This window comes from Micrasema longulum, unplaced genomic scaffold, assembly GCF_059751315.1.
Source record: "Micrasema longulum isolate JH-2025_06_02 unplaced genomic scaffold, ASM5975131v1 h1tg001805l, whole genome shotgun sequence".
Classification (NCBI taxonomy): domain Eukaryota; kingdom Metazoa; phylum Arthropoda; class Insecta; order Trichoptera; family Brachycentridae; genus Micrasema; species Micrasema longulum.
In genome coordinates this window covers 59987-86917 of record NW_028278979.1, presented here as the reverse complement: position 1 = coordinate 86917, position 26931 = coordinate 59987, and the positions used below count along the sequence as shown (strand labels likewise).

At 35.4% G+C, this 26931-nt stretch overlaps 1 protein-coding gene across 50 annotated transcripts in view; it reads right to left on the bottom strand.

Moving 5' to 3' along the window:
* Mhc (myosin heavy chain) overlaps nt 1-26123 on the bottom strand; it is a 31777-nt gene extending 5654 nt beyond the window's left edge. For 2 of the 50 annotated variants that reach the window (XM_088237932.1, XM_088237941.1), the window contains exons 1-20: nt 25581-26123; nt 22979-23243; nt 20475-20618; nt 18535-18719; nt 17328-17523; nt 17115-17178; nt 16931-17029; nt 15208-15311; nt 12317-12454; nt 11065-11334; nt 8465-8635; nt 6709-6888; nt 6386-6536; nt 5908-5966; nt 4382-4469; nt 4173-4290; nt 3157-3274; nt 2127-2263; nt 1918-2044; nt 917-1126 (exon numbers count right to left, since the gene is read on the bottom strand). In XM_088237932.1, coding sequence (XP_088094058.1) covers nt 917-1126; nt 1918-2044; nt 2127-2263; nt 3157-3274; nt 4173-4290; nt 4382-4469; nt 5908-5966; nt 6386-6536; nt 6709-6888; nt 8465-8635; nt 11065-11334; nt 12317-12454; nt 15208-15311; nt 16931-17029; nt 17115-17178; nt 17328-17523; nt 18535-18719; nt 20475-20618; nt 22979-23185 — 2766 coding nt within the window. In that variant the 5' untranslated portion in view covers nt 23186-23243; nt 25581-26123. Of the gene's footprint in view, nt 1-916; nt 1127-1917; nt 2045-2126; nt 2264-2541; nt 2660-3156; nt 3275-3671; nt 3790-4172; nt 4291-4381; nt 4470-5475; nt 5529-5907; nt 5967-6385; nt 6537-6708; nt 6889-8464; nt 8636-9059; nt 9231-9664; nt 9836-11064; nt 11335-12316; nt 12455-13406; nt 13511-15207; nt 15312-16930; nt 17030-17114; nt 17179-17327; nt 17524-18534; nt 18720-20474; nt 20619-22978; nt 23244-24013; nt 24127-25297 lie in introns of those variants that run through there. The other 48 variants (XM_088237936.1, XM_088237945.1, XM_088237956.1 and 45 more) reach the window with 37 other exon arrangements.
* Between the last annotated feature and the right edge of the window lie 808 nt (nt 26124-26931).

Genomic DNA, 26931 nt, shown 5'->3' with positions numbered 1-26931 from the left:
TAAACAAACTGATATTTCACATTTGTTACATTTCAAACGGTGGAAACTTCTGGTAATTTTATGTGAATTTCATTGAAAGATAAATATTCTCATTAAATCTATTTTCTGCTACACACACTAACAGTGACTTCAAGGAAATCTAAAATTATTACACTTTTTAAAGTGTCTTTGATACAAAATCTTCCGGATGGAAAAAAAAAATTCTTTTAAATTGATTTTAATAAATAAACAAGAGTATGACATCTATCAATATTCTTATAAAAATCACCATAAACCCAATAAATTACAGTCTGCTTTCCGCGTGTTAACTGATTTAAATTAAACTATTCTTAAAAAAGTTAAATGTTACTATAAATACCTTAACTGGAATGGAAAATTATTTGAGAATATAATATTGTCTAAGAATTTACAGGGCTTATGACCTGTCCTTGAATAGCTTATAAGTTACACACTGTGTAAGATTCATAATTTTTCCTTTGTTCTAATGCGATTATTAAGTACATAATCTGACACCATCTCCACTACTTCTTCTTCATTTCTAGTTAATTTGAGAATATTCAACTAGTTGATATTCGAAATATTGATATCTTCATATGTTTTATAGCTTATTATTTTTTTTTAACTATCTATTAATTTATTTTTTGTGTCCATCAATTAGTTTTTATGTAGTATGGTTAAGTATGCTCACAAATAAATAAACTAATAATTAAATTAAAATAATTAATTTGATCGAATAAAAATTTAATCAAAATTATTTTGCTGGTAGGTAGGCAAAGACTAATTTAGTTGACATAAAAAAATATTATAATTATGCTTCTGATGTGGATTAAAGGATACCGCGTATGATTGCAATAATCAATCAATCTTGTTGCCGGTGCAAGATAATTCACCGTAATAGATGAAGAAATGTACTTACGCGCAGCTGAGAGTCCAGGTCGTTCTTCTGGGCCTGCAGTTTAGCAGACTTCTCCTGGAATTCGGAAAGGGATCCCTTCTCTCCCTCCAGGCTAGAAAGCAAATCGGTCTTCTCTTGGAGGAGTTTGCTGTTGAGAACCTCAAGCTCCTTGCGCAGCTTCTCTTCACGCTCGAAGGCCTCCTGTGCCTTGGCTGCCTTCTCTTCCAGTTTCTGCAAGTAAAGTACTTTCTCGTTGTAGTCCATCTCTGCGACCGACGCCATCGTTTTATTATTTATCATACACAGTAAAACAATTCAATATCCCGCACAACGAAGTAAATTTTAAAATCTCTTATAATTTGTGAATTCAGATTCGATCGTACGCGGTTAGCCAGCGGATTCGTTTCGATAATCGCCGTGCCTGGGGGTGGTAGGCCGTGGAAGGCCGATGTTGATGTCGCGAAGACCGCGGGGCGAGCACTGGCCGACTCGGACCGCTATCGCCCGGCTCGGATCCCACCCACACCCGCTCCATGGCTGGAGTCCGCCGGTGTCGACCTCCCTCCCCTTCCCTACCGCCCACGACTACTCCCGCGGCTCTGGATGCCGTTAAAAATATAAGCAAATTAATTTCCACACCGACGTGACGAGTGAGATGACTCCCGAGATTTATATCAAATTGGCCGAGGCGTGCGGAAAACTCCAGAGCTTACGGCGTCTGAAATAGCCGACAGGTAAAACGGACGCGCTTCTGCCTAAATGCGGGCACGGTGTTGCGGATCAAATCGCGCGGCACAGGTGATAGCTCTCGCCTGTCAGCCGCCGGATTTAGCCCGCCCATTACCGCCTCGGATACACATCACAACCGCCTGCAATATTACACTCATGCACCATCTCCGCTCGCCTATTAATCATACGATGCAAAAATAAAACGCGGAATTCGGTTACCCGACATCGCAAGCGATGTTTTTATCCTTGATCTGAGAATAAGTACTACGATCCACATTTTTATGAATACTTACGGCAATCTCATCCTCGACGCGGGTGACGTTGAGGAGGGGCTTGACCTTCTGCCACATCTTCCACCATGGCCAGGTGCGGAGTTGCAGGTACTTGCGCAAGTTGCGCTGTACCACTTGCAGGGCCAACCTGTGAAGAAGCACCGTTATTATTGCCTTACCTGAGATTAGTTTGGTCAGTTTGGTAAAAAAAATCTAGATAGTCCACGAACCTCTGGTCCTGCAACTTCTTGAACTCCTTACGAGAAAGGTAACCTCTGATGTAAGACTGGAGCCATGACATGATCTTGGACAAGCGGTCATCACGCAACTCCTCCATCTGACCCAGGACACCAGCACGGAAGAATACCTATTCCATACATTTACCAGTTAGACTACCGTGAGCATAAAAAAATGTTTTTCTGCGTATTTCATAGCATGCATATTTCATTACAACAACCTCAATTAGAAGGTGAACATCATTATTTTTAGTAAGAAAAATATACCTATGCGTTAATTAATTATTATGTATATATCAAAAAAGCTTTTTAAAGAATTGTATAGCCGACACGCATAACACTAACAAGTTTATTTTTCAAAAGAGTTGAGGTATCAGTTTAGATATTAGCGGTAGTGAGTAATGTCTACCTTTGTTTTTCCCATTCTGAAGGACTCGGCGTCAAGGCCAGTGTGTTCCAAAATTTTTTCTGTTGCTTTTTCAGGGGAGATAGGTTCTTTGAGTTGGTTTGCGCACAGAATTTTGTATCTGCGTTAGCCAATTTATGAAAATGAATTAGTAAGTAATACAAAAGTAAAATCAGTTATACAATAAACATACCTTCGTATTAATACGGGGTGATAATGTTTACCTTACTATGAACACAACACTCAGGGAAGGGTATCTAACTAGTCTAAGATGGAAAAGACATAATTTTCGAGTCAGTCGAAGAATGCCTCTTTTGTAAATGTTAAATACGTCACTACAATCGATTATTTTGTAAAAGTTCTACGGTGGGTGGAAGAAAAACCTGTGGTGAAACCAATCCAATATTATCAGCATAAATACATGGTGTGGATTCATACAGAGTTGATATTTCAATAAATGTGCTTTGTAAGTCTTAGTACAAAGCTAGTTTAGTTAGTCGATAACCTGTGGACTGGGACTCCATTGCCAGGATACAGATCAATACAAATGTAAGGCAAATTACGAAATGATTCAGCACAGTAATTAAAAAGGTATTCTGGCAGACTTATAACACATGCCTTGGTGTGACCCAGACGGTAGGACTCGGCATCCAAGCCTGTAGCATCCAGGATGATTTGGGCAATCTTTTTAGGGTCGCTTTCCTTGCTCACGGCTTGGGGAGCCAGGATTTTGTATCTACATGAAGGTAACGAGCAAAGGGATAAAATATTTTCACACTTACATTTGTAGGTTTTTTCTATTTATATACTTTTGGAAAGATCATGCCTACAGGTATAACAATTTGAAGTATTTGTGGAAATGGATAATATTGGTCTGTGCTAGGTTCAGTAATAAAACTTAAGTAAAGGAAAGTTTGCAGTAGAAATACATTATATCATTGATATATGATCAATTTAAATGATATTCGAAGTATTTTTGTGCGGAAAGGGTCAAACTGGAATAAAAAATTAAATAAATTGAACAGTCCTTCATGGGCTGGTTGCTCGGAACTGTGCAATTTTACTATTTCTAAGGATTAATGCTCTGATGAAGGTAAACTCCAAATGGTCCAAGTCTACTTATTCAATCTTGCCTTTGTATGGCCAATACGATAGCTCTCAGGGTCCAGAGCGACTGATTCTAAGCACTTGGCTGCTGCAACCTTTGGTTCTTTTTCCGCGGTCATGATGGCTGGGGCAAGAATCATGTAACTGTTTTTTGGAAACAATCAATTTTTATTATATCCATTTTAGTCTCCATGTTCACTATTCTAAATATCGCGCAAATTTATTAAAATATTTCATTAAAACTATTAATACCCCGGGTAATTTTTATTTGCTTACAACATGAGTTATACGAACAAATTCGTTGTTTGAAATTGTTTATGCAGTTACTTAAAAAAGATCTCTCAAAGAAGTATGAAAATTAATGTAAAATTAAAACACAATATGCTTTTTAAAATATTTGAATCTCGAGTATCTCTTTGATGTTGAATACTAAAGCATATAATAAATAACTCAGACGTTTATGTTTCTTTCAAATAAACGTGAACTGTTATTATAAGTTTTGAGTGTTAGAGAAATAAAAGACTTACCGGAGCTTAAAGTCGGGGTACACCATCCTGTTGGGGAAGCCTTTACGGCAAATACGGATACCTTCAAGCACACCGTTACAGGTGAGCTGATGCATCACAAGATGTGAGTCAATAAGACCTAGAATCACATCACGTCTTAAGTGTAAGAAAATCGTTTAACCCAATTTTCTCGTTAGTTCAACAAACTCCTTCAATCCATTTGCACTTACCAGGCTGTTTCAACTCATTGGGAATGATACAACGTACGAAGTGAGGTTGAGTAGACCTCAAGGTGGTCATCAGGTTGTTCAGTTGTTCCTGCAGAAGTACATATTTATTAGCCTAAAGAATGTAAATTTGACTTACACGGACACAATTTTTTAATAACTAGAAAGTTATTCTAAACGTTCCAAAACGATGAGGATAAGCTAAAAATTATATGTTCCTGTTTTTCTGGTGAAAAATGTTCATATAATTAGCTTTTTTTTTTTAAACTTTAAATTTTTTTTTCTATCTTTGTGGTAGAACTTATAAAGTTCCAGTTATTTTGAATTATTGCCATAATAAATAATCAATTTTATTAGTAAAAATACCAAAAAAAACACACATTAGTTACAAATTTCCCAAAACTTCTCGACAAGTATAAATATTCTGCCTTGCAAATTCATTTTAAAGTGAGGATTGACATAAATTCGTATGAAATACAAGATTTTAAAAGGCAGCTTTCGTACTCGTCCGAAGTCTCATCGAATTGACTTACTCTTAATAAGATGAATGTGGGTGTCACACATATAGACAAATTGTTGCGGGAATATCTAAAAACATGATGGCGTCCATAGAGATGTACCAGAACGTAAATGTTTGTTATGTGATTTGCCTATTGGGGCATAGGTGGTTGGTCCACCAGCTCCTTCTTTTTGAAAGATAAAAATGAATGATTTATGCACGAGTTTCCATTTTTCATATGGAGTTTTGGGTGATAAAAGTAACAAAACATGTTATTTCTACCAACAACGGTGTAGAAGAACACAAAAATAAAAGTGCCAAAAACATTGCTAGTTTCTTAGGTGTCCTATCCATGATTTCCACAAAATCAATAACTTGAGATTGACGGTCAATTCAGGTACGTGCCTGAGAAACTGCGCTTTAGCTATTCTATAAGTAATTGATTAAATAGTTATTCAGTGAATATGATATACAAGGGTGCTATTAAACGGTTGCAATCATTACTCCAATGCTAGATTGTTTGTTTGGAGCGACCGGTATTTGATTTCATGACGGCAAACCGGATGCTGTGATATTATTCCCAGTTATTATTACTGACCTTGTAGGCTGATGACACAGTGGCGAAACCGCCACCCTTCTTACCACGTCCACCTAAACAGAGATGTCAAACATAGAAAAAAGGAAAGGGGTTTGGCAGAAACTCCTTTACATTACCGTATGCGTTTGTTGATGGATCGGATGATACGAATGCGATTGTTAGATAGCGTAATTGTGAATGTTAGACATGTAGAGGTAATGCTGACAAAAGGATTGTAACGGAAAATGAAAGAAGAAATATTTTTTAAGGTTATAGAAAAGAAAGCCGAAAGTTCTGCGGTTGCACAGAAAGGTTTAAGAAATAAGATCGTTGGACAAGTTAGGCAGAAAGGAAGCCAAGCTTAGATATTCCGATCTTCCCCTTTAGATACAGAACTGACATGTGCGTGACTGAGTCCTTAAAATTGGCCAGCAATTAGAAGATAGAAATAACCTTGTACAAGGATGACACGGTCTGGAAGGCAGATCCCTTGGCGCGCTTAGCGGTTGAACCTAAGTCATCAGGGTACAATGTTAGATTAAAGATAAGTCAGGAGAATGTTGAGAACTGGAATTACTTTTATTTTGTAACGGTTACCAATTGATCATATTCAAATATAAATGGTATATTTTGCTACTAGTTGAATGTATTAGGTTGAATTGGTGTATTTAGTAGTTTGGAATAGTCGAGATTAATTATGTTTTAATTATAAATGAAATTTGTGTATTTTTTTATATTAATTAATCCACTCAGCCGTTTGTCACAGTCAAGGCTTTGAAAAAATGCATAAAAATGATAATGGTAAATGTTCGATTCAATAATTGTCAAAAAAATAATAATGTATCTTACTGAAACAAAACTGAATTATCTTGAATTTGTATCTAAACATTTTTTTATTATTTAATATGAATATTTAATAACATTATCTTACCCTTCTCTGCTGCACCACCGCCGGACTGTCCGGGGTGGTCAGCGAAGATCTCGACGATCAGTTTGTTGGTTCCCTTCTTGAACTGGTCAACCACAGTGTCGTTCAAGGGATCCTTGTTCTTTTCTAGCCATCCGGTGATGTTGTAACCGACCTGTCAAATCAAGAAAATGAACATTAAAACAGGATGTATAAAGATAACACCAGCCAGCTAATGACGGGGCATAAGCTTAGACTAGTGTCACGATCGAAACATTATTTTTTTCTTTCAAAGTTGTAATTTGAAGTTATGTTTAATGTTAATAAGTTAAATTTTCTATACTCACGTTTCCGGCATAATGGCCAATGGCAAAGTTGGCAGCCTGGCAACCGGGCTTTGGTGGTTTTGGCTTCAGGAAAGGAGCAGATTTGCCCAAGTGATTGTTGTTCAACTTCTCTTCAAAGGTCTTGTCCGTGGCTTTGGGGAACATAGACTCTTCCTCAAGGATGGAGAGGATACCCATGGGCTAGTAAGGAAAATATCAACGTTTTGGTGAAATTCTTCAAACAATCGCATTAAGATATATCCTTATTGAAAAAAGTTAAGTGATTACTTCATTTAAAACAAGTTATTACTTGTTGGCAAAATTACAATATTCATGAACAATTTTTTTTTAATGTATTCAATCGAAAAACGTTAACACGAACCAAAAATAAATAACCTAGATTACATTTTAACATTCAAGAAAAGTAAAATGCATTTCTTTTTTTAATATTTCATTTTGTATATGTTTGCATAAGACAATAATACCGCATGTTACTTTTCCTGAGAAGCTCAATCATTGATATTTTTTTAATAACTAAAGCTGTCCATTATTGGACTAAGCCAAACATACCTTGTAGCATCATCTATGCAGTGAAGTTGAACATCGGCGCAATTGCAGAACTTTTTGTGCAGCTCTACTGTAAGCTTCATACATCTGGACTATCATGCAAAATTGATGTGACAAACAAAAGGTTTGAAAGCGTAACATATGGCTCAGTCGACTGGTTTCAGTATTGGGAAAATTCGGTTCAATCTAATATTGGGTCGGACTGAATATTAAATACCGTCCAATTGTTCACATTCACTAAATGAGAAGGGTACGATTTCTTTGACGACGCTAAATTTAACATACGGTCTCCTAGTAACTAGGAAAAGTTCAATAGACGGTCCGACCCCGTTAAGTGCTTATTACATATTGCGTATTTGAAAAAAATATAGTATGTACAATCGAATGTAATATTATTTTTTCTATATTATTGCATTAATTTTAACTATTGAAAAATCTAGTTTACAATTTTATAGTCATACACTATTTTCATTCCTGTATTAAAATTAAATTATTTTAAATCTATGAGATTTGTACAAGTATGTAGTTCTTTAGATTAAATCTTAACATAACAGTTAAATTATTGGTCCCAAGGATGTTATTGTATATTAATCAGCACTAAGGACACAGGTCATAAGTGATCTACACTCGCATGTGTTATAGGGTCATTACGTATTTTCGATTTTGAATACCTTTTCGATTAAGTCTATGGTGGGCTGGAGATCCAGGCCAAAATCAATAAACTTCCAATCGATTCCTTCTCTTTCGTACTCCTCTTGCTCTAGCACGAACATGAAGTGATTGAAATATTGTTGCAGTTTTTCGTTTGTAAAATTCACGCAAAGCTGATTAAAACCGTTCGACTGGCCGGCCGAACGGGATAAGGGAACAATAACAAACAAACAAAACACAAACACTTCAGATTCTTATAAAAGAAGTAGGCATCATTACACAAATAGTGTTTACGAGTAATTAGTGTAAAATGAAACGTAAAACATTTAGAGGAAGAAAACTTATGTTAAAAAAGTCCCCTTCTCGATAGGAACACCAACAATTAAGGAAAACAAACATCAAACACACGAAAAAGATTATTTCCGCTTCGAGATTTCACGAGCCCTTTTCGAACAAGGTATTTTGAAGCATTGATTGTGTGAATACAAAAAAACATGAAATCTCGAAGCTTTCGAATCTCAAGAAGGCGAGGCCTTGTCCATTCATGGCTGCCGACTACCTTTTCAATAAGGTCAATGCAACTTTGGAGATCCATGCCAAAATCAATGAAAGTCCACTCGATGCCCTCCCTCTTGTACTCTTCTTGCTCAAGGACGAACATGTGATGGTTGAAGAATTGCTGCAACTTCTCATTGGTGAAGTTGATACACAGCTGCTCGAATCCGTTGAACTGTAGGAAGATATGGGTGGGACGGTCACCGTTAGTAAAATTCCTGTTTTTAGGTTTTTTTGTAGTGGTAAATATTAATCAAGATACATTTGCAGTGACGATGTTTCGTTTGCAAGAGGGGTTAACAGTGTTACAGGGGAGAACCGCATTCCAACAATCACAGGGGTACATAATATGGTATTTTCTATACGTATATCATAAATATTCCGGATCAAATGTGAACACGAGTATCAGGTTCACACAGTCCACCTAATAAACAGGCAGATAAGGGTATCATCGGGACAAGATAAAATACAAGGACAATACAATACGACAATATGACGTCACAGGGTGATTGAGGACGAACGACCAAACCTTCGCTGATAGCTGCCTCTGCCTCCGGCTCCGGCTGACTAATGTACTCCCACGCAACCGAAACAATTACCTTCTCGATCAAGTCAATGCAAGCGAGCAAATCCATTCCGAAATCAATGAAGGCCCAATCGATTCCTTCTCTCTTGTATTCTTCTTGTTCTAGCACGAACATGTGATGGTTGAAGAACTGTTGCAACTTCTCGTTGGTGAAGTTGATACACAGTTGCTCGAAGCCGTTGTACTATTTGGTGGGATATTTGTGAGGAAAAAGAAACTCAATTATGTACATTTGGGAAACTTCATCATTTGAGGGTAAATAGTGTATACGTGTTCGTAAGTTCGATACTTTCTGTACCTTTTGGTGTTTGTTTTTTCATGTTAGCATTCTATGAATTTTGTTGCATGGTCATTTCTTCGAAATGGTTTATGGAAGAAAATCCAATTGTTTTAGCTATTGGACTTGGATAAGTATGAAGAGATCTGTCCTTCTGTTTTCATAGGACAGTTGTTCAGAATTCATGCTTTGAGTAATATTAGGATTAATTTTCTTACTGTGTTAATATTCGTGAAGAATCCTCAGCTCGCGCTGTTTTGCCTTTGTATCTTGAGACTTTAGAGAAATATTAAGAAAGATGTGTTAGTACAGACGCCCCTTGGGTGGGCTTGCTGATGTACCTTTTCAATTAGATCGATGCAAGCCAACAAGTCCATTCCGAAATCAATGAACGCCCATACAATTCCTTCTCGTGTATACTCCTCTTGCTCCAACACAAACATGTGATGATTGAAAAATTGTTGTAATTTTTCATTTGTAAAGTTAATGCAAAGCTGCTCAAATCCGTTGTACTAAAATGTTAATACATTAATATGCGATTAATAAGCGATATCTGTAACAATTTTTGCGTTATTCCTTGTTAGAAATTTATTAATAATATTATTTTGAAGATGAATCGATGGTCGAAGTTCAATCGACGTCCACGCCGACGAACATTCTAATATATTAATAAGTAATTATTGAAAACTGAGCTGAAAATTAGAAATTATCTCTATGTTTTGCTTTACAGCACACCATTGGGTATATTATTTTAAATCACACCCTGTGACTTATCATTTTATTGTGAGTTCTGAAAATACTAACAAATTAGTTCATTCCTGTGTGTACCGCGTCTGTGAAATATTGTGTGGAACATTAAGTATAAATAAAAATAATAAAATATATTGATTTGGTTACCTTGAAAATACTAGGTTTGTCTGGATCACTGAATTAAGACAAGTTAAAAAAATATATTTTGGGTAACATTTGGTTTATCAAAATAACCAATTCAATATAAAATGAAATAATTACATGTGGTAAAAAGACTAAGGACTAGTGCGCCATCAAGTGAGTTTTGCACGACGGTCAATTAAAGATTTTAAAATTTAAAATGACGTAAGACAGGTGTTATGTAAAACTATTGGGCTGTGTTCGATAATTCGCAAAAATAAGTCAAACTTCGTGTTATATTAATCCGTTGATTTTATAAATTTAGGCGTCAGCGTCGTCGGATTTTTTTATAAACGGATTTTTGTAAACGCCAAAATTGACGTCCGATATCCATGGCTCATTCGACGCAGCTTAATGTTTCTAGATATGTTGAATATTTTGTAACTCAATTTTTGCTACAGGGGCGCATCAGCCACATAGCCTTTTTACCGTCGCGTCGATAAATTTATAAATATATTGAAAATGTAAAATATAGTATTTAAAATTTTTAGACTGAATGTTTACCGATTTTTAAAAGCTAAGGCTTGTAAGCAAGGCAAAAAAATACAAGTGAATTTAATATCATTTTTAATTCAAAATCAAACCACTTAAACCTGAATAATTTTATTTTGTGAATTTTTACTAACTTTTAAATTACATTAAACAAACAAACATTCAATCTCTTTAAATAGAGTTTAAATAATGAGCATTGATGCTTATGAAACTTTGGAAATATTCTCATTCAGCAAAAATGAGTATGAACTTTTAGAAGTTATCAAAGAATTGAATTTGAAGCAAGTTGTTTTGATTGTCAATAGTGTAGAGTACTCACGTCGAAAATTTCGAAACCAGCAATATCCAGTACACCGATGAAGTGCTGTCTCTTCTGCTTGGTGTCTAGTGTCTCGTTACACTTCTTGACGAGCCATTTGAACAGCCTGTCGAAGATACCCTTGCAAAGGGCACCGACGGAGTTGGCTACCTGGTCCTTGTTACGTCCCTGGGTCACGAACTCGTTACCGACCTTGATGCGGGGCTTCAACAAGTTCTTGTACAGATCTTGGCAGTCGACGCCCAACAACTTGGCGACGCGCTCTCCCTCCTGCAATCAAATAGACAAACGTTGCTTCACTGAACACTCACATAATTAAACGAAGTTCATGTCTATTTCACTCTCTATTTCCTAATCCGCGCCTTATCAATAGTATATTTGCTGTTTTAAAACGAGTCATCGCGTAAATGAATCAAACTCCAAATCAATGTATCATTTAAATCAGTCATTCCCAATTTGGTCTTTATCGATTCCGATCTGCAAGGGATCCTTTGGGAAATTGGTATACGTGAGATGTAAATGGGGGCCCACGGGAGTGGATCCCATCTAGGCAGGCCATCACCAAAATTTTTCTTCTTCCCAGAAATGCAATAATTAATCTTAACACATATAGTACCTTTCATGTAATGCATTGTTTTTTTGTGTATTTATTTTAAAATCTCACTAGATCTGCCGTTTGCGTCGTTTTTTTGTACAACTATAAAATTTTACTTAAAAAAAAATATCTACCGTAACCTATCAAAGTGACAAGCTCTGTGTAGCTTTATAAACACATTAAATGTTGATAGATTTGTAATAAATTAATATTATAAAAGCTGACGGTCTACCGAAAACAGGAAACAATCGGCTCGTGGTCTTTGGGCAAAAACGCTTGGTGGTTTAAATAATCCATTAGTAGAATAATCAAATAATGGAACATTTTTTTAAATGAAATGGAGGATTCAAACGAAAACAATCATAATTTCTTAAATGATTGCATTAAACTTGAATAATAAAGTTGAAATGAATTAACGGATTTTAACAAACATAGAAAATGACACATTTTATAATAAAAAAAACTATTATATTTATATTATAACACAATATAAGAGACTATGTATGTTCTTTTATTTGGATAGATTTAGTAACAATTTCAACAAATAATAAGTTTTAAAGAAGAGAAAAACGCATTACCGAGAACAAACTGCGAATCTGATAATCTGATTGGATAATTAGAACGAAAAAAGTTTACATTCTGAATCAGGTACATTACCTCAACTCCATCAGCCTCAGCCTGTTCTTCACGACCCCTCTGCTTGAACTTCATGCCACCCATGTGCATGACGGAGGCTGTGATCTTGTAGATATCATCCTTCTCTTCTTGGGTGAAACCCAGAACGTCGAAAGCTTGCTACACCCCACAAAAAATTACATATCAGTTAACATGAAAAAATAAGAAATTCAATGTAATAATTAAATATAAATACGGATTTGCAATATAAATGTTTGAACTTTGAAAACAACAGATTTGCTTAAATGCAGTATAAAATTGGAAAAAATCATTTAAGTAAATGAAGATAATGCAAAATTAGAATTTTACTACAGAAAAAAATGCAAATAAAAATGTGCTTAAAAACGTGAGCTTACCTTGTTTTGTTTAAATACATTGTTAAAATATAAATCTTTTTTTGGTTAGTAGTGGCAGATTTGCGTGTGTTAGAGCGTAATGCAAAACCGAGTTAAGCATGTTTGGATACTCGGTCTATCAAAGCCAAAGAGTAGGGACTTTTACAAGGGTGGTGCTTTCTATGTTTGATATTCTCAATTTCTTAAACCAAGAAAGACATGTTCATATATTTCTCATGGAAATGATAATCAATAACGTTCACAAGTTTTCAAAATCACTCAACTTAATTGACGTACACAAAATATATTTATCTTAAATTCTCTTTCTACTGGATCTATAACTACAGTAAAAAATATTTTCTAAAACTACGCATTGTCCACGGGCAATATATATATATGTTTATATTTTAAGTACTTTTATGTATGTTTCTGCTATTCTTGGAATCGTATGGCAAGAATGGAAAGCAGAAATATATATTGCGAGTGAAAAAATGTAATACTACCATACAAATACAATATTATCTTCAGTCGTACACTGTCGATAAAGGACATCAACAAGGTACAGTTTTACTACAATAGGATGGATTCTCGTCACATCTCCGACATGCGCAAAGATATTCAGGGAACGACCACATATAAGGGCAGAAATCTTAAATGAACTGATGATCAGCAACACCATTCCATATGGATGTTGGTAACGAGAAACTCGTGCCTCGGAGTAACGGAGTTAGACTTACATCTGTCAATGAACTTTCTTCCGAGTCATCCATACTTGGGATTGTAATCTTACCCTGGGAGACGTTGTAGTAGTCGTAGATATTGTCAGACAAGAGACACTTGCCTTTAAAGAAATCACAAAAATACGTCATTAATACAGGGCACGCAAACAATTATGCAATATATTCCGTTCTTCCTCAAAATCCCAAACGAGCCGAAAACTGCCATGTGCCTATTTTTGTGAAAAAAACACACGTGCGCCTAATTGTACCTTTCCAAAATCGCCCGCGATGGACAGAATTTAATACAAAGATAAAATGGAGTCATTAAGCTGACTTTTAATTCCGGACTTATCACAGCGATCTTGGAACAGGTCAAAATGTCCATGTTGGTGCTGAAATAATAACAGAATTTACAGATGTGCTAGTGCCTAAAACGTTGTGCTCGCCAGAGGCGCTGTTCGGGACGGGCAAGCCAAGCGTGGGGCGGGGAGCGGCGGAACGCCTCCATCGGCGGACTGTTTCCAGAATGCAGTAATGTTATTTGCATCGATTACTATCCTTCATTGTAGGATTTGTCATGACACGAGTGACTATAAAACGTTTTAAAATAATTGTTAAGTGTGATATTTGTAAAACGCTGAATAGAGCATCGTGTCGTTATTTTTTGGACGCTTTATTGCTGGCCTAAATTTAAAAGCTTTCGCATGACATTTGCGGAGGCGAACCGGCGCTTCCGCCGTCGTCACTTACGTCCGTGACGTCAAACTCCAGTCCGTCGTTAACTCCCGGAATTCGCGTCTTACCGTTGCATATGAAGGGATAGTCGCCGATGCGGTTGGTTAGCAAGGTCACCTCTGTGAATTATCTTAAAAAGTTAATTTCGCGATAAGAATTTAGTCGAGAAATTCGTGTTTATGCATTTCGGATGACTTAAAACGACCGAATAAGATATTCGCTGCTTTGTGACCTTGTAGCTAAACAAAACTGTACGCCGTAGAACCGTTCCGTCTCTCCGCGAAGCTGCTGGCGAAAAATTACACCAAATTGTTAATAAATTTAATAAGATTACATAAATTACACTGAAATAAGTATTCTTAGTTTGTTAATGAGTTATGTGTATGTTGTACAGATATCGAGGATAGTATTACCATTTGGTAAGAATGCAAACAATGTTGTAGATAAAGAAACGACGAAGCTTCAAAGTTTCGAGTTAGGCGGGAAAGGAGTGTTAGAACACTGGTGCGGAAGGTCATATAACTCCGCACTTACATCGGTGACCAACATTTCCTCGTGATCATCTACACTGGGAATGGTTGTTTTACCCTGGGCCACGATGTGGTAGTCGTGAATATTTTTGGACAACATCACGAGTTCTACACAAGTATAAATCTAATGTCATAAAACATGATTTAATTAGTATTCAGCTTTACGAAAATTTAGATAAATAAGCCAAAACGGTTTGAATTTGATTTTGTGTATTTGTTTTTTAAGCTCTTTAAAGCCAATTATACTATGTAAGCAGAACACTCGTCGAGCTCCTGTGTGGTGATCGATCAAACTCCACACTTACATCGGTAATTGTCATTTCCTCCGCATCGTCGACACTCGGGATATAGTTTTACCCTGGGCCACAATGTAGTAGTCGTGGATATCGTCGGACAACAGCACAATTTCTACACAATGTTAGCAGGGGTTGAATATTAATATCTAAATACTGGAAGGGGGAAAGTTCGAGGGTTCGAGGAGTTGTTGCTCGGGATTGTTACAAAGCGGGTCACACCAAAAAGGAGTGCGGTAAGTACGCAGATTCCGCACTTACGTCGGTGATTCCCATTTCCTCGTTATCGTCGACGCTAGGAATTGTGGTTTTTCCCTGCGACACGATGTAGTAGTCGTAGATATCGTTGGATAAGAGAGCTTTTTCTAAAGATTTTTAAATGTCACAAAATAAGTTTTTTGTTGATAAATAATGATTAAGGATTAATGATTGAATGAAACAAGACTGAGATGGTTAAATGATATAATGAAAATAGAAAAAATAATCAAATCATTTGCGCTCCATTGTTGATAATCCAAAAAAATCATTTTTGAAAATATATACAACAAGTGGGCTCAAATATTTTTTGTTCCAACACTTTTCGTTTAAAACGACAAATTCAATAAAATTTTAAAGAATCTAACTGATTCTGCTTGTATTTGAGATTTTGACTTCTGTCGACTATCGACAGTCGTATATCTCGATAAACATATTATTTTTGCAAAAGTTTTATTGATTCCGCAATGCAACTTTTTTAAAGATTGGATGTTGACGGATGGACAAAATTAGTAACACAAACATGGATAATTTAGGAAAACTTCCAGTTGAATCACAAAGAAATGTATCATTTTTTCTAATGATTCGATTTGAGATGCTGATGTATTAAAAGCGGTTGAATCTAAAGAAACATCTGAGTGTTTAAAAATCCAACGTTACGAATGAATTCAATACATCAACATCTGACAGATGGAGCAAACAAATGGGTTGAAATGATTATAAATTTGTATGTTTTCATAATCATGGGGAAGTCAAAAACAACAGGGCTACAAAATCAACAAATATTGGTGTAACAACACTATTTCTAAAGTCTATACAGACTCTATGGCGCAGACTCGTACTCCTGCGTACTATTTCTAAAGCATGTTCAAAATATAGACTAAGTATTACTTTGGGGTTTGTATCTTTCCCAATCTTCCCTAAATGTGGTGTGTGGTGTGTATTGTGTATGTACGTTTGTTGTGTGTTGCATACATCACTAAAAGTTCTAAGGAAATAAGTGTAAGCTGTTGGGTCCAGTATTAGTGCCCAATGTGTTTCTGCTGTTCTCCGCTGGGCCGCCAACTTACATCAGTCAACATACACTCTTCTCCGTCATCCATGCTGGGAATTGTAGTCTTGCCTTGCGACACGAAGTAATAGTCGTGAATGTCGTTACTCAAGTTGCAAATTTCTAAAGGTATCACCAAAAATAGGTTATCATCCGTATCACACCAGGCTCCTCGTTCCACATCATTTCAATAATCTATTCATTGGGTGAAAATATTTATCAATTTTTCGAAATTCATCATTCTTAAAATCTTTCGATTCGAATAATTCATTATTGATACAGTAAAGAAATTAAATTCGAAATTGATCAATATTTTCTATTTGATATTTGCACAACAATAATTCAAGTAAATCTAGTACAAATTAATCATGAAAATTACATTCATAAAAATACCATACCTTTTTAATATTTTTTAAATATTTTTTTTAATACTTATAGCCGATTAATATTTTAATCCACTTAAATAAGCGAATTAATATTTAATCTTATTAATTTACGATGAACTTCCACTATAAAATTACATTGTGTAATGAGAAATTATTTTTAATAAGGTTTTCCAATAAAGTTTTCTAATTCAAAAATACATTTTTTTTCAAAATATTTCGAAATTATTTAGATTTTTTTTGTCACTATTTTTAGTTTACGTTTGACTCTTTGCCCATATGAAGCAAAACATACCTTTCAATCCTTCAACGGCTCCGGACATCATCTGGTAGAAGATATGGTAAGAGCGCTCGAGAGCTTGCTGGGAAATGACACGAGCTTTTTCAAGCAGGTCTGAAAGGAAATAAAGTTTCGTAAGTTCTCTAAGAATCGGTGAACCAGAATCCATAGACAACCATTTAACTTTTGAAATACGCACATGTCTCAATATCAGCTCCGGCCAGTTTTCCTGATGGTCCAAAGTGAATACGGATGAATTTACCCTGAAGAAGAACGAAAAGCCAAGTTAATATTTTATTAAGTAAAGATCGCTTAAAAACTTAGTTTTTATCTGTAATAGGAATCGGGTTTACTTAATGTAATTGATTTGTTTTTGATTATAATAAATTATGTAAGTGTTCCAAATACTTACGAAACGGGAAGAGTTATCGTTACGCACGGTCTTGGCGTTACCGAACGCTTCAAGAACGGGATTGGTCTGTACGACTTGATCTTCAAGATTTCCCTTCTTTACGTTGGGATCTTCCTTCTTGGTCGAGGCACCGACGGTGGCGAAGTACGCGATTACCTTCTTCGTGTTCTCAGTCTTACCGGCACCAGACTCGCCACTGTGGATAATAGAGAAAAAATTACAATTTGTACAACGGAGGAGTGTACAATTTTTATGCCATATCGTTGTCTCAAAAAAAGGTCTACATAAGAGTAAATACTCGTATGCACACAATTATTTTATGTAACGTGAAAACCGGCCATAATGTTTTTATTTATCATTCATCGTACATAATAATTAACATATTACAACAGAGATGAAGAACATTTAAGAGAAGGTAATATAGAAGTCTAGGCATCTACAGGGCTTATGACCTGTCAATGGCTGGTTTAAGTGGCCACTTTACACACTGTGTAACATTCACCATTCTGTCCATATTTGAACATCTATATTCTTTCAATTCTTTCATCTGTTGATGTTTGTAAAGTTAAAGAGTTGAAACCTTTATTTATGCGGGTGAGATTCATCTAATTAAATTATTTCACCTATATACTAGACAACGCCTGAAAATGTTATTTTTACAATTTCTAAACTTCTTCATAGACCAGGTGGATTTATCAACAATATTTTGAATTTGTCCAAATTTTAAATTTGGACAAACTCAAAATATTGTTCTACATAATAATGTAATGTTTAATGTTTTGTCACGCGGTTTCCTTTATATTTTTAACTCTCTTGCATTCATTTTTATTTTAGATTCTTTTTATGAGTCTACTCGTTGCTAGATAAGTTATACTAATTGATTTAATCTTTATTTAATCTTTCAGTTGTATAATTCAATCATATAGTAATATAACGCCAATTCTGATACATTCCGATGTATCTTTATCAGGCTTCTGTTTAATTTTATTTTTAATGTGTTTTTTCTTGTTTATTATCATACTAATGAGTGAACTTGTATCTTTAATCCAGTAATTTAAAGATTGATGCGTTTTACTTATAGAACGATTTTTCGATTAATTTGGTATTTAGTATTGGATTGTCATTTTAAAAAGATGACTTAGTACACAAAGATAATTGAGTAATGGGTTCGATAATTTTGTAAGTTATAAAGTTTCTGGATACTTACGTAATCAACATAGACTGATTCTCGTGGTTGGTCAACATGTTTACGTAAGCTCCGTCAGAGATGGCGAAAATGTGAGGGGGCACCTCAGAACGCCTCTTGCCTCTGTACAGCTTGGCGCAACGGAGGGTGTATACGGGGAATCTCTTGTAAGGGTTGATAGCGACGCAGAAAAGGCCGGAATAGGTCTGTATTGCAATCAGACAGAATTAGTGCAAAATGAAATAGAACTGCTACCAATAAGTATTATCTCTCGCAATCTTTGAACAATGTGCTATTTAAAAAGATGGCTTGACTCTGATCAAACGGCCTAAAAAGTTAAAATTACCCACAAAACCATATTTACCGTCTTAATCCTTTTTTTTTTACGTCTTTAAATTTTGCAATTTTTTACTTTATGTTTTTTGCAAGGAGAGATAATACTACATTACTGGTTCATAAAATATAATTAGATCATGAACCAACAATGTTTCTTCGGTATAAAATGAATTGTTTTTTTAAATAATCTTACTTACTAAAATAAATTGTCTAAGTAAAAATCTACCACAAAATATGTATGCATTGACCAATTACAGTAATTTCGTGTCATTTGCTGAAGGATATTAGAAGTATGCAGTGATTATGGGAGTAGATTTTTACTAAACCAAAACAAAACTAATTCGCATAGCTGAAATCAGCAGTCTGTGCTTAATTCAGAACATGGAAATAAGAGCCATTTCTAAGACTATAAAGCTAAGACAGATAGAATACAAAAAATATTAAAAACGGGGGTACTGCATTAAACATACTTTCCCGCTTTTTCCTGAAAATATAAAAACAAAACTCCAAATAACTGTTCATTCATGATTTTCTTTCTGCTGGTTGGTATTTTTAAAAATATTCTGTAGTGTAAGAAATATTCTAAATAATATTTCCAAACGTTACATACCAACTTTAGGTGAGAATATCATGAAAGATAATGTATCTTTGATGCACAAATCAGAAAAATAAAACACCATAAAACGGAGCACAGCGCCTGTCCATGGGGCGATGTTTCAGTCCTGGAGACCTTTAGAGTCCGCTGTTAGTAGCTTGCACAGCAATATTATCAAAGCGAGAGGTCATTTAGTGGGAGGATAGATAGAATATTGTTAATTCTGGGGGTAATTAAAACAAAGAAAGTGCATAAAATTCGGATAAGGCGAATCGAAGTGATGTTAAATTAAATTAAATAAAAACGCAATTAAAATCCGCTCAAAATAAAGAGTATTGGGTCAGTTACATTACTATTATGATTATTGGCCAAGATGACTGTTCGTTTATTTTCATTACAAAATATTTAAGAATAGCATTAAACAGTGCACTGAGCCAATGTTCGTTTTATTTTTATCTCGATTCGGTTACGAAAATCGACTCGATTCAAAGCAGAACATTATTGACGATCATTCGACGTGTGACCGTTCAAAAGGTTACTCTAAATTAGAATCTACCAGCGGGAAAAAAATTGGCCAGGAACACATGAATTCGGCTAATTTTAAAACTGTCATATTAAAATTACGTCGGTGGGAAAGCTTTAATATATTTTTTTACAGCTTTGACGTAAGCCAAAATATCATCTACGCGGGATAGAATGTGAAGGAAAAATCTACATAGATACAGTTCATGCAATGTTTTTGAAATTTGAAGAAATCATAAAACATTTTCAATCACTTGATATTACATCTAAAGGAGTTTAGATAAGTCGGGGGGGTTTGCTATTGATTAAAGTTATGTAATCACTTGATAGTATGGTAAAGGGGTTTTTGATAGGTTGAAAGTGGATTTTGTTATTGCAGAAGGTTTGCAATAAAAAGGGTTTCAATAGGTTTAAGGGTTTTTTTGGTTTTGGGAAAGGTTTTGCCATCACAGCACAGGGCAACACGAAGCCTCAAGCAAGCGACGCGCTGCGGCGGGCGCGGACTTACGTAGATGAGCTTATGGTAGTATCTCTGCTTCAAGTTATGCAAGACGGAGGCGTCGTTCAAGTATGTCAAGTTAGACATGTCCTCGCATTTCTCGTACTTGGGGGGGTTGACTTGACCGACCAGATCCTTCTTGAAATCCTTGGTCTGAGGGATGGAAAAATAGTAACGTGTTAAATTATCTCGAGTGGAAAAAAACTTACGTAGATCAACTTGTGGTAATATCGCTGCTTGAGATTGTGCAGGACGGCAGCCTCGTTAAGGTATGTCAGGTCAGCCATGTCTTCGACTTTTTCGAATTTCGGTGGGTTCACTTGGCCCAATAGCTCCTTTTTGAAGGTCTTTTCCTGCTCATACATAGTAACATTTTTTATATTCATTCTTCTCTTACATTTGTTTCTCGCCTTTATTATTCTTTCTTTTCCGGCGTGTAAGTTAAAAAGAGTATTTAAAAATAAAACTTAATATCACAAATATATCGTCATTATTCAATACACCTTGAATGCGTTTTCCAGAGTTTTATATATTTTTTTTTTTTCAAATATATATTTACCGGTACTTTTACAATATTATTTTATCAGGCATTTCAAAAAGAGTAATATGTATGAAGAATAATGTTCTTGGTTTAATTCTGCGGTGCTGTGAGTACCATTCACTGAATTAATTATTGCTTACATAATTCAACAATATTATTCAGTTGAAATAATGAAAATTAATTATCTTTTGATTGTAAAAATAAATTGCGTTAAAACTATCGTTTGAGTAGTACAAATTTGTATTTGTGTCTGGTACTTGTTGGGTTGTTATGTTGCCTTATTTTATGTACAATATACCTCCAGGTTCTGTATGGTTATAAAAATATATATTTCTTAAACGCATATGGGTTATTTACGCATTGAATTTATAATCTGACCGATCAACTAATCATAACAGGTAATCTGGAAATAATTGCCTTACAATCAGTATTTCAATTAATATTTTTAACATTTCGTTTTTACGGGTGTTCCTTTATTATGGGTCTAATTTTTGTATATTTTTATCAAATGTCAATTTCGCCGTCATTTTTTGTGTATCAATCTTGACTGTGTTTTTAATGTGAGTGTGTGTCTTTGTGTTCTTTAAAAGTGTCAAATTTGGTATTTAAATACGGCAGTTTTTTTATGCGCATATATTTGCCGTGTTTCTGTATGTTTTTTTTTTATAGTGTATCTCTGTGTGCATGTCATTGGTGTGTTGTGTATATTGATATCATATGTTTATTTATGCATATCTTAAGTTTTTATAATTGTGTTCTTATCATATTTGAATACAAGATGGATTCAACTCTTTGGTGTGTCAGTTTTAATTTATTTTTGATTTGATCGTCGTGTCTTTTTTAAAAATAATCAGCATTAGGATATCTGAGAAGGTACGATGACCGACCAACAAATATTAAACCTAATCCAGACAGCAATAATTGATTCTGCTTTTCTTAGTATCTATTATGTACAAATTTAACATAAATTACATTTATTATGTTGCTTTAGTATCCCTTTATCAAATAAATGGTACACGGCAAGAACGGGCTCATTAACATATGTAAGATTTTACAGGAGAGACAAAAGATGAATGAAAACCTTATTTGTGGGACACTGGGTTCATGTATTTAATAAAGAAGGTCTGAAAGAAGAATGCCGAATTGTATAGCGTATACGAAGCCCCTAGTATCTCAACACATATAAAACTGCTCAGGTTAAGATGGGCTGGACTCGTACAAAGAATGCCTGATGCGCAAGTAACTAAGAGAATCATGACTGAACATCCAGGGGGTAAAAGAAGGTTTGAAAAACCTAGACTGAGGTGGGAGGATGACGCTAAAAAAATGCAACACAGCTTCTACAATTTGCAAATTGGAAAATGGCTGCTGATGACAGGCGGAGTTGGAGGCAAAAGTTGAAGGAGTCCAAGACTCAATTTGAGCTGCAACGCCATCGAAGAAGAATAAAGATGGTTTTTATTTACTTTAGTACGTATTTTTACATACAATCACAGAAAAAGATCAATTCATACAAAAAAACTCCTTTCTTTAACCGACAAAAATAAGCTCGTTTCAGCAATCGTCGTGTTTTGGTGTACCCAGCTATGAGCCCATATTTATTTCCTACAATTTATAAGACAAGAAGCCACATTTTGTTAGTTTCGAATATTCAATTTTATTGAACCCATTCGGGAGAAAAAATGGCATCAATATCGCGATAATCGAAATATTGAAATCATCTCGTTTTAGCCGTGTGCCTTCAAATGCAACTTTTTGCAACGTATAACATACGTTATCATTTGAAATTTGATACAAATAGAAGGGTAGTGAAAATATTGTCAACTTGGGTGATTTGACGATGTCTTGTGTGATTAAGGTCTGTTTACCGATTCCGTAATATCTAGTGTGTTCGGTTATCGTGTTCTAATTTGTCAATTATACTGTTGACCGATTCTGTAATGGGTTCTTTTGTGTTTGTTTTGTTTCTCACCTCTCCTCCGGGCAAGTTGACGGTGACCAGTTCTCCCTTGGTGGCCTTGATCTCTCCCTGCAGGTAACCCTCCTTCTCGTCGGGCACCCAGCAGGCCTTCTTGCCATCGTACGGTTTGCTCTGATCGATACGCTTTTGTTCGAGAGACACGAACAAGTAGGGGGTGGGGTCTGGGTCGTCACCCTCCTGTTTCACGACCTTCGGCATGTTGGGACGGACGAAAGTGCGGGGCTATTGAGACACGAGAAACAGCCCTGGAGCCTTCCTGTAAATATAACAAATCATATAACAAACACATCTAACACAAATACTGAATGGAAAATACAGTGATTTCTTTGAATTTTGTTTTACAATTTTACGTAATAACGTTTTTTTTTTTATTTTACTGAAATTCTCAATTAAAAATTCCATTTATATAAAATATTAAAATTTTTGTTAATACTATAAAAGCGATTGTGTTAAATTAGAAAGTATGGTATTTTATTCCATTGCGGTAAGCGTTATAGACTGGCAATTTACGACCACCTAAAAAAAAAATCCGATTCTAATTTAATTATCTATCGTGAATACATCTTCAAAACTTTGAAAATATTTCATTTCCAATTTAACCTATTGATAAATGTTATTCAATCAGTTCGTTGAACCGAGAGTTTTGAAATGAGCTTAGCGGCAATTTCGAAAAAACAAAATTTAAACGATGGCTTCCTTATCTTTAGAATCTCAAAACGAGTATTAGATGACGATAAGATCGTTTGTACTTGAACTGAAGCTGCACTTCCCATATAATAATTTAAGCGTGAACACAAATTTTCACAATTGATTGTGTTGAAAATTTTATTTAACTGCGTATCACAAAAAACTGTTATATTTTAAAGTTTAACTTCACTATTGTAAAGATTAAAATATTTTTAAAAAGAAAATACGACATTACTGAAAGCTAAATAATTTAAATCGGTACTCGGGGTACCCAATCACATCAATAGAACAGTTGAAGAAAAGCCACACGAAATGGTAAAATAATAAAAGACGACAGACTAGAGGAAACACCGCGCGCTAGTTGGTTCGCCACGACAATGGTTATAATACGAGAAGCGTGGAATTAGATGTCCGCTCGGGACCTATTTGTGTCCGGCGAACATTTGCCGAGCACCGCGGGAAGGCTGCCAAGTTGCCGATGGAAACCTTATATGCCGGTCGGATTCTTCGCCGAAGAAAACCTCAGAATAAGGCAATGATCTCGCGAGCTTTTACCCATTTCCTGCGATTTTATAACAATACACCTAATATATTGTGTAATGACTACTCTAATTGTGACGCACTTCGTAATGTTTTTAATTCACGAAGAAGAATCATAATTTTTAATTGATATAACATTTTGAATAAATATTATATTCTCAGTTTTTTTTTTAATTCAAGAAAAAAAATATATTGAATATATTTTTTTATTATTTCTACCGATGTAAAAATTAATGTGAATAGTTGGTAAGCTAAAAATAATAATAAAGAAAAGTTTAATTGATTTTATATCAAATGTATTTTCGATCGATCGTAACGATTCATTGTTCGTATTTGAAATGTATATTTTTTACCGATAATATTCTTTGTTCTAGAAATTTCGTAACTATTTTAAGTGCATTTTCATTTATTGGCTTTGACGTAAGCGGCCAGAATCAGGAATCCGGCAATGTTCCACCTCGCCCCAGTTTATTTCCAGTGCGCTTCGCGAACTATTTCTGGACGCTACTGGCTCAAGCTAAGCTCCGCCTATTATCTGACCAAAACTTTTAACTTCAAAACAACTGAAAGTGTGGCGTGATTAATCAATCAACACTTTTCACGGTTCAACGAAGCGGTGGTATGTGTAACTGAGTGTGTAACTTAAACTTTAATTTCATATTTGCCTTGTGCATTAAAAAATTCAATTGTTTCCCTAAGGTTTGTTTGACCTGTGATATAAATCAATGGGTCGATTCAATCAATCGATAAGGTCAATCGATTTGTCAGCACTTTTTGTTTGTCTTTATTTTCAAAATAGTTAAAAAAGAAAAATTGTTTTTGTTATTGTTGGCTCCGTCCACAGTAAACTGTATTTATAAATCACTTTTTAAAATTTATTTTTAATTTCGAAAACAATGAAAGTGCAATCAGTTAACACTTCAAACTTTTTCAACTCGGAACAGTTTTGAAATGATCGGAACTTTCGAGCACAACAACAAATAATTATCACAGACAGGCAAGGTGTGGTTGAGTGATAATGCAATGAGTACAAGGTGAAAAGTCCACACACGACCGCTTCTTGAATCGCAGCACGAAACTAACTAGAAAATGCACAGATAACCGATCGGCCCAGTAACGGAACGTCAGGTGGATGAAACGAGGAGTTGCCGGTATCGGAAGGGTTAAGCACACACTGTCACCCGGCACATCCACGCCGGCGCCGGCCTAATACACCGCGCGCGTCACACGAGGGTTATCCTTATCAGCGCCAGCGGTGTACTAGGCCAGCGGGCGCGGATATCCTGGGGCACACTAGTACACACGGTTAATCCTGAGGACACTCGCGGCAGTTTGGGGTTAGTCGGGCGGCGCGTCAGCTACTTACGTTCGAAAGCCGTTCTGATCGGCGCGCCAGCTCGGGGTACATTTATATACTCGGGAACGTGATCCGGACGGCGGAGTGGGGGCGGCGCGGGCCAATGGGCGGCCGGGGATGGGGGCTCCCTTTTTAGGCGGAGATGTGTGATGACACCCGAGAGCGCGGGGAGCAGCGAGCCGCACTTTCCCAGGTTCCGGCGGCTTTTCCGGACTCCGCTTTACTCCGAATATCCCCAGATGCCGATCACCGGTATCCGCGTATTGTTTGGAGATTAACAGCCATGTCTAGCTCTTCCACAAATCAAATTATTCACGTCACAAATCTTATTGCTTTCCGTTTCGCGCCCCCCCATCATCATTTTCATTCCCATCAAACTTTAGTACGAATTCAAAATTCGACAACCTGGGTTACGACTAATATTCCATAATTGGAAAAAAGTAGTGGTTTGCCTACGTACGTAATTGAAATTGGAGTGAAAACATTAATAATCTTCAATCAACGGCTTTCTTTTGATACATGTGAAGTCGCGTGTACCTGCTGTTGGTGTATGATGCATTTAGTACATCATCACATTAATACCGCTGAATGTATAAAATTTTAATATTAAAATTACTTGACGTTTTAATGTCTAGGGCTACTGACTATTCAAAATAATTGGCATTGCAAAACCATTCAAATATTTTTTCTTTAAACCGTAAAAACTGAAATGATTCGGCAGCGCGGGCGTTAAGAGTATTGTATATTTAGCCAGTTGAATGTTCGATTATTTAGCTGCCATTTGAGCTGATTATTTGTTATTTAATTTTCATAAAATATTTTTGGTTCCTACCTATAGTTTTGTCATTTTTATTGTTATTTTATTTTTTAAATATATTATTTGGTTGCTATTGACGTTGTCCTGCCCGAACGTTGGCTTGCCTTGAAAAATACTTTTTATTGATAAGTAGGTACCTAGGTACTTGTTTTTTATTGAATTCCAAAACTAAAATTTTTTAAATATTTGAATATTGAATTTAAGTAGGTACTTGTTTATGGTTGAATTCCAAAACATGAAAAAAATATTTTTTCAAATATGGCAACTCCGGTCTTCTCACCAACGTGTACTTATGCAGGAATACGATTTTTAAAATGTATTGAATTTAATATTATCCAGTGAAAAGAAATACATGAGTAGAAATTAAAAGGAATTTAAGGAAAGAATCTGATTGATATCCACAAAAACTTTTTTATTCACAAGAAATTAACATCTTTCCGTTTTTTGTAAATGCATTCTAATCGAATGCAACCCTGGTAAATTGATGAATAAAATATTTATGCTCCTTACTTCTTTTTTACATATAAGATTGAAGATTTTAAT